At 38.9% G+C, this 8,185-nt stretch overlaps 2 protein-coding genes across 2 annotated transcripts in view; both read left to right on the forward strand.

Annotated features, from left to right (window-relative positions):
- Positions 1 to 1,890, forward strand: part of LOC107691387 (bromodomain and PHD finger-containing protein 3-like) — a 7,376-nt gene extending 5,486 nt beyond the window's left edge. The window contains exon 3 of the mRNA XM_016489956.1: positions 1,855 to 1,890. Coding sequence (XP_016345442.1) covers positions 1,855 to 1,890 — 36 coding nt within the window. The remainder of the gene's footprint in view (positions 1 to 1,854) is intronic.
- Positions 1,861 to 8,185, forward strand: part of LOC107691357 (bromodomain and PHD finger-containing protein 3-like) — a 12,415-nt gene continuing 6,090 nt past the window's right edge. The window contains exons 1-7 of the mRNA XM_016489925.1: positions 1,861 to 3,395; positions 4,204 to 4,357; positions 4,688 to 4,819; positions 4,967 to 5,095; positions 5,194 to 5,506; positions 5,720 to 5,965; positions 6,770 to 7,342. Coding sequence (XP_016345411.1) covers positions 1,903 to 3,395; positions 4,204 to 4,357; positions 4,688 to 4,819; positions 4,967 to 5,095; positions 5,194 to 5,506; positions 5,720 to 5,965; positions 6,770 to 7,342 — 3,040 coding nt within the window. The 5' untranslated portion in view covers positions 1,861 to 1,902. The remainder of the gene's footprint in view (positions 3,396 to 4,203; positions 4,358 to 4,687; positions 4,820 to 4,966; positions 5,096 to 5,193; positions 5,507 to 5,719; positions 5,966 to 6,769; positions 7,343 to 8,185) is intronic.

The following is an 8,185-nucleotide window of genomic DNA, read 5'->3' on the forward strand; positions in this document are numbered from 1 at the left end:
GTGTCTATTTTAGTAAATGGCAATCATTTTTTTCATCCATATATTTCTGAAAGCGTAGGAACTTGATACATTTTGTCTCTGAAAACCATGTCCTATGGTGTGACACCATATCCTGATTTTAAATCGGCCAATTCCAGAGAAAACTTTAATTAGTTGAAGTACCCCATTCAAGGTCGTGTTACTGAAGCCCCCTGTGAAGGTAATTTTTCTCTCAGAATTGTTCAAATATTTAACTTTTTTGGAAACACTACAAAAGTGTTACGTTTTGTTGTCCTTTGGTGTGACACCCCTAAATTATATTTTTTAATTAAAAACTGTATGTTAAACTACATAATCATGGAAAATGATGCAAATTTGTCTTGCCAACCGCTAATGACAGGTTAGCTTGGAATAGCAAGGTCATCAATTTACGCAAAAAGGCTAAAACGTCCTGTGGTGTGACAGAAAATGTCCTCCGGTGTGACGCCTGTACTGTCACACACACCACAGGACAAAGATGTCACACCAGAGGACAAGGTCTCTTTAAAAAGCATTTAAAATAATTAAATAAGATTTGTTTAACTCCTTTTTTAATTATTTTTTGATCATTTTCAATGTTCTTAAATGCAATAATTGCATTAATTAAACTATTTTCTGATGTTTTTGCAAAAAACCTGTACTGTTATAAAGTGTCATGAAAATAAGTATAAAATGTGATACTTTGTTTTTGAAACAAAGAATTTATGGAGAGAAATTAGTGGAAGAAAGAGGACACGGAAATATAGACAGAACATTAACAGGGATTGTGGGGGCTAGAAGAGTTTTAGTAACATACTGATTGACTAAGAGACTGAATTTTGTTGATGAAAATTATATTGTTTTGTTTAAAAAACATGTTTATATTGTTGGTATCAAAATTACACTTTCTCCTTTGACCTGTTCAAAATTAAATAGAAATACTTATTTAACTATAATTTCTGTCCTTTAGTGTGACGTAATGTCCTATGGTGTGACACACATAAAAGAACCACTGATTTGTTTTTATCTCAAAATATCCTAAAAAAAAAACAGTTGAGTATTGCAATAGGGGAGATACAAATATCACTCATCCTAAAATGGTATAATTTTCAGTAGTTTTGAACGGATGACAGCAAAGTTTGTCTTGTTGTCAAAGTTTGTCTTGAAATTGTCCAATAAGTCATGGGGAAAATATTATGTTAATTATAATTTCATATTAAATAAGTAACACTATATGAATATAAGTGTCTAACAATGAAGATAAATCTCTCTCATGCTATTTGTATATTATTAAGAGGTTTTTTCTTAATTTTTGTTGTCACACCATAGGACAGATTTATGGTACAGTTCAGTAAAAATGTTTAAAAAAAACAAACATTGAAAGAATTGACGAAGTTAGTGACCCTTCATATTTTCTCAAAGATCAGGCTTCACACTATATGCATTTCTTCTTCAAAAATGGTCTTTTACAAAAAAGCATTTTTTATTGCCTATCTGTCAACTACCTATATGCACTAATTTGCATACACGTTTATTTTTTTATTTTTTATAAAAAGTGATAAGAGCAGGAATTGTTTTATTTGGTTGACTTGTTAAAGGTTTTTACAGAGAGGATTTTGGATATTTTTTATTGCTCCATAAATCAGAATATATTGTAACAGGCGGGAAATAAAATGTTACAAAACCAAGCAAATTCCAAGGCAAATGAACCATCTCTTCTGTAAAAACCTTCAGAATGTAGATATTGATGGTGTATGTAAGTCCTGAAAACTGACCTGTAGTCTCTTGTCTTAGGTTTTTTTTTAGCAGTATCTGCTCAATATTTGTAACATATATTTATTATTTTTATCTTTGTAGGTACTTATGTCCATTCATATTTTAACATTTATATAGAGGACGACTCCAATGAGGAAGTTAAGAAAACGAGTTGGCCAGTCCAGGGCTGGAGGCTTTGGGAGAGGAATGGTCAGAGGAAAGGATCAGGGTCTGGTTGGTCCATCCAGCCACGCTGACACAGACGCTCTGCTCTGTCCACCTTCTCCATGCAGACTGAACTTCTCTACGACCAGAGACACACTTACATATGCACAGGCTCAGAAAATGGTGGAGATTGAGCTGGAAGGACGGCTCCACCGGATCAACATCTGTGACCAGCTCTCCGTTGTAACAGAAGACGAGATGCTGGCTCAGGATCTGACAGAATGCAACAGTAACAAAGAGAACAGCGAGCAGAGACAGGGAAACAAACAGACCGCATCTAAAAGCAAGCGGAAAGATGGCAAACACGCAGCCAAAAAGAAATCAAGCTCTCAGTATAGCTTGCAAAACCAGGTGGCCCATAACCAAACCCCCTTGCCTAAGCCTACGTTTCATAAGGTGGACACTTTCACGGCTTCAGAGGCTCCTCCTCTTCCTGTGGCTTATTACCGCTACATGGAGAAGTCAGGGGAAGAGCTGGACAACGAAGCTGAGTATGACATGGATGAGGAGGACATGGCTTGGCTAGAGATGGTCAATCAAAAGCGTGTGTCCGATGGACACGCTTCAGTCCCCCCTGATACGTTCGAGTTACTGATTGACCGACTTGAGCGCGAGTCCATTTTGGAGTCCCGCAGCCAGACGCTGTCCCAGAGCACCATCGACGAAGATGCCTACTGTTGCGTTTGCCTCGACGACGAGTGTCTCAACAGCAACGTCATCCTGTTCTGCGACATCTGCAACCTCGCCGTGCACCAGGAATGTTATGGGGTGCCTTACATCCCTGAGGGCCAGTGGCTGTGCAGGCGCTGTCTGCAGTCCCCGTCGCGTCCCATCGATTGCGTCCTCTGCCCCAATCGGGGAGGTGCGTTCAAGCAAACCAGTGACGGAAGCTGGGCCCACGTCATCTGTGCCATATGGATCCCTGAAGTGTGCTTTGCCAACACTGTGTTCCTGGAGCCTGTGGAGGGAGTGAAGAACATTCCTCCTGCGCGATGGAAGCTCACCTGTTACCTGTGCAAACAGAAAGGCAGGGGGGCGTCTATTCAGTGCCACAAAGCGAACTGCTACAGGGCGTTTCACGTCACTTGTGCCCAGAGAGCCGGGCTCTATATGAAAATCGACCCCATGCGGGAGACTGGCGCCAATGGCACCACTTTTACTGTGAAGAAGACTGCTTATTGCGAGAACCACTCGCCTCCTGGCACGGGGACCGAGGGGGATAAAGACAACGGGTTGGTCGGGGGCAGGGGTAACAGAGGTCAGAGGTCATACACATTAGGGCCTCCGCTGCAGCAAAACCAGAATGGGCGGAAAAAAGGTTCAGCCGCACAACAGAGAAAAACGCAGAAGAATCCGACAGGGACCTCGCGGAAGAAGGGAGTGCCGCTCCTGCTGGTTCCGCAGATACCGTCCTTTCGGTAAATGTTTTTGTCTGTTATGCCTGGTCTTTTGATCTTACCTTACTGTAAATATGTAGAAGAACCTTATCTTCACCTTATATTTGGTCAGTGTGGAAGTGACTTAATTCTAAAATCAGCATCAAATTTAATTGATACTGTTTATCTTCCTAAAACACAGTCTAGGCTGGAAAATAATGTTAAACAATAATAGCTTTTAAGGCTACTGTTTTAGGAGTGTGGGGTCAGTAAGTTTTTTTTTTTTAAAGAAATTCATACTTTTATTCAGTAAGGATGCATTAAATTGATCAAAAGTGACCGTAAATACTTTTACATTGTAACAACAAATTTCTATTGAAATAAATGCTGCTTTATATTATAATAATATTTTACAGTATTACTACTTTTACTTTATTTTTGATCAAGCATAAGAAACTTCTTTCAAAAACATTAAAAAAAAAAAAAACTTAACCCTAAGCTTTTGGTTGGTCCTTTTTGATTGGCTCTTGGTAAAAATGTTATGGCAAACAAATATATACTTAAAGCATTATTATTGGGATACATCAAGATGCTTTTGAGGATGAACTTGACCTTCAGGCCCTGCCTTAAAAAATTGGATACAGACATATTTCAAAGTCCTTTACGAGCGCATCTAGGTCTAGATCTGTTTTAGTATTGAACACTTGCTTTTTATAATCCTAATGGATAAAATGAACATAATTAGATATCCTGTGTTACTTTAGAAATGTGTTACATTACAGATGAGAAACAGGTTGTGTATGTTTCATGTAGAATTTAACAATTAGCCTTTATGATATCTTTTAAATAGGCTCAACAAGATTTGCACAGGGGTTTCTGTTGAAAGGAAGAATCAGTTTATGCAGAGGCTCCACAATTACTGGCTGCTAAAGCGTCACTCTCGTAATGGAGTGCCGCTCATCCGCCGGCTCCATTCTCATCAACAGGCTCAGAAGTCAGAGCAGGTTAGTGTGCTGTAACACATTACGCTTTTATTGACAGTAAAGAGTGTAAATAATGGGTTCTCCAACTGTTAATAACCAAGCCCACACAGAATCTGTGACAGCAGAAAGTGCTGCCGATTTCTACAAATTTGCAGCACTCGTCATTCACACGTTCCCTGCCCCATGTTTGTTTGTTTATTACATATTATGGCTAATTTGATCATGTTTTCAAATCTTTTCTGCAGAATTCTGCATAGGACAAAAATATTACTTACTGAGTGTGTTAAAAGACCTCAGATTGCTTGTACGTGCATTACATTCACTGATTTATTTATTTTTTTTCATTTTTAGAGAGAGCCAGATGCAAAGTTGCAGGCTGTCAGAGAAGAGCTAAAGTACTGGCAGAAGCTTCGTCAGGACCTGGAAAAAGCTCGACTTCTTATTGAGCTCATAAGAAAGAGGGAGAGACTTAAAAGAGAACAGGTGACACAGATCCATTCATGTCTGTAATGTTCTTTTGTTACATTGTCACGGCCCTGTTCTCTGCAAACCATCACTTATTGCCAGAACAGGCCTGAGGTAATTACTAATTCTCAGCATCGGTTTAATTTGGCTCTCTTTTCTGGTAAGATGAAACTTCAGCAGGCTGTGCTGGAGCTGCAGCTCACCCCAGCACTGGTGTTTCTGCGCTCTACACTGGAGCAGCTGCAGGAGAAAGACACTGATCATATTTTCACCTTACCGGTCAGTTTGAAGGAGGTGAGGAAATAACACAGTTTTTAAAATTTCCTTTCATTTAGCCGTGTTAAGAGAGCATTTTAAGAGAGCAAGGAAAATCCTTTTTAATGTTTTCCCAGGTTCCAGACTATCTGGAGTTTGTTTCTGAGCCGATGGACTTCTCTTCGATGCACGACAAGCTGGAGGCCCATAAATACTCATCGGTGGCTGACTTGGAAAGTGATTTCAATCTCATGATATCCAACTGTCTGAGATACAACTCCAATGACACAGTGTTCCACGAAACTGCCATGCAACTTCGGGAGGTGGGCGGAGCTATTCTGAGACATGCCCAACTTCAGGCTCTCAGCATAGGCCTTGATCCCAGCACAGGCATGCACCTGCCAGAAAAGGCCAGCACACACAACGCCACAGTTTCCTGGTGGGATGAAGGTGAACATTCATGTGTGCTTCTTCCAAAACCAAAAGTCCCCAAAATAGTGTATAGCCTTTTAATGACATGATTAAAACATGTAAATTCTGTAATTGTATGCTTGCCTTCATGTCATTTTAAAGCTTCAGAAAGGATAAAAAAACATAATAAATGTAGCCCACGATGCCTGAATATTAATCATTCAATTTTCCTTTCTGTCAAATGACTTCCAGTTGACTTGCTCTTGGACCCTGAAAATCGTGTGCACATGTGTCCTGAGGACCAGCTGAAAACCCTGCTGGACAAACTGGATCTGGTGGCATCTATGCGCACCAGCGGAGGTCGCACAAAGCGCATGCGCCTGCTGCGCAGAGAAATTAACAGCCTCCGTCACAAAATCAGCCACCAGGAACGCAACTCACGACTGCTGAATGGGAAAATTAAAGGGGAAAAGATGGATTACATAACCTCCAACACAGGTAATGCAAAGTAAACAAGGTAAATCATGTCCAGAGGATGTGTAAATAAATGCCTTGAAAATTTCTGCTCTTCTCAGAATTTAATGCTATAGGATTTATGTACTATATAATTTTCAGGGAAGAAAAATTATATTTTGGATGCCACCAAAGTCTATATTTTAAGGAAGACCATTTGTGCCTCAGTAAAAAAGAATAATAAAAAGATAATCGCAGCTATTTTTCATATTCGTGACTTCATATTTAGTGTTGCGACTTTATATCTGGCAGTTTTACTATCAGTGTTGGTTTAGTATTATTTATAACATATTGTAGCATTTTTATATGTATATTTTGAATTAGCTTTTATTCTTTTACTTTTTCATTTAGTTGTAAGTTTTAGTAATTTTATGTTTTGTCGTTTCTGTTATTTTTTATAGTTTTTATTTAGCTTTAAATTAATCTATTTCAGTTTTACTGTGTGAGTAATTGTTACTTCAACTTAATTTCTTTCAGTTAGTTTGCCAGTTTAGTTTGTCAGTTCAGGTTTTTCATTTCATATTTTTATTTTATTTCATTTGATTTATTTTTTAGTTAAGAATAGAATTAGATTTTAGTTAAGAATAACAACAAGGGTTACTATTTGTTATTTTAAACTCTCACAGTTACCTTTTTTTTTTTGTTGAGGCACAAATGGGCTTCCACAATAGACCACAGCAGAAAACTTACAACCCAGTCCGTCAAGTGACAGATAACGAGTTCTTAATTAAGACCTCATGAGTTATATGTAACTTTAAGTTAATCATTCATTTCTTTCCATGGTTGAAGACCTAAAGAAATCAACATCGCAAAAAGTGCAGGAACCCACTTGTCCGGCCTCTTCACCTTTACCTGGTGATGCTCCACCAAACCCGCCTATGTTCTGCCTTGAGACGGGATGGACCACCACTCCAGCAGAGTCCAATAAACCTGGCAGCAGAAAACGGAGGGCAAAAGGAAAAGAAAGAGGCCTGAACGAAAATCATGATCAGACTTTAGAAGACGACGAGAACTTCCACACAATAGAGCAGGACCCCAGCACTCAGGAGGATGCAGTGATCAGGGTTTCCTCCACAGAGAGCCCATCAGATTCGCCCAAGATGGGTGTGGGTCGTCGGACGTCCATTCTCTTTAAGAAAGCTAAAAATGGAACCAGACTAACAAAGGACAAGCCTGTTTTATTGCAAAATGGAGTCAGCAAAGCTGAAAAAGATGTATCGCCGGAGCAGATCATACCAGCCAAATTATTGTCAGCACCACCAGCCCCGAAATCGCCCCCTCCGTCCCCTCATCAGCTGAGGTCCAGAGGACTGAGTACATGCTCGGAAGGAGAAAAGGCCCACCCTTCACCTGAAGAAAACGGTACTGGAATATCTTTACTGAGGCGATTACTAGGGTTGGGTATCGAGAACCTGTTCCAAATTTCCAATAATCGGGTATTCGATAAGACATGTGCATTTCGATTCCACTTAACGATTCCCGCGTTCGCATTTTAATGTGATTTTAAACTATTTAAGTGCAGGAAGGGAAAGAACTTGCACACTGTTTGCGTGCAGCACACACATCTGAAGCACGAGCACAGAGAACAGTGGTCCCGATGCAGGTTCCCGACCTGTGTCCGTTCTCAAACTGTTCCGTGCATTTCCACAAAGGTTGTTCCGGGCCAGAACTGACTTCTCTTTCACATTTATCGACCAGTATGCACGAAATACGTCAGTATATCATCATAAACACAGCTGTTTTTTTGTCTAAAGTGAACATAAACAGATGAGAAAGAAAACGCATGTGTAACAGTATTTTTAGATCTGTGTGTGTTCGGTGTTAAAGAGACAGCCGTCTAATAAACATGCTGCCTATCATTAATGTTAATCAAAGAACAATAGAACATCATTAACTGACTGAATATCTTCCATAAATTTAATGAGGATTAATCAATATTTTATTTATGAAAACTATACAGTGTTTTTAAACTTTTGATTTCAATTTCTGTACCTGACATTTGTTCAGTTTTATTTATTTATGCTATTGCTAATTAATTTGTTTACTTAACAAATTATGTTTGAAATTTATATTAGTCTAGCTGTTTTTTTTCAGTGGTATTTTTTTTTATATAAAACCATAGACATAAAACAGAATAAATATGTTTGACATCTAAATATTTGACTTAAAATTTGTTTAATGGATTTTTTTTATCTTATTGGAATC

This window comes from Sinocyclocheilus anshuiensis, unplaced genomic scaffold (assembly GCF_001515605.1).
Source record: "Sinocyclocheilus anshuiensis isolate Anshui unplaced genomic scaffold, SAMN03320099.WGS_v1.1 scaffold1154, whole genome shotgun sequence".
NCBI lineage: Eukaryota > Metazoa > Chordata > Actinopteri > Cypriniformes > Cyprinidae > Sinocyclocheilus > Sinocyclocheilus anshuiensis.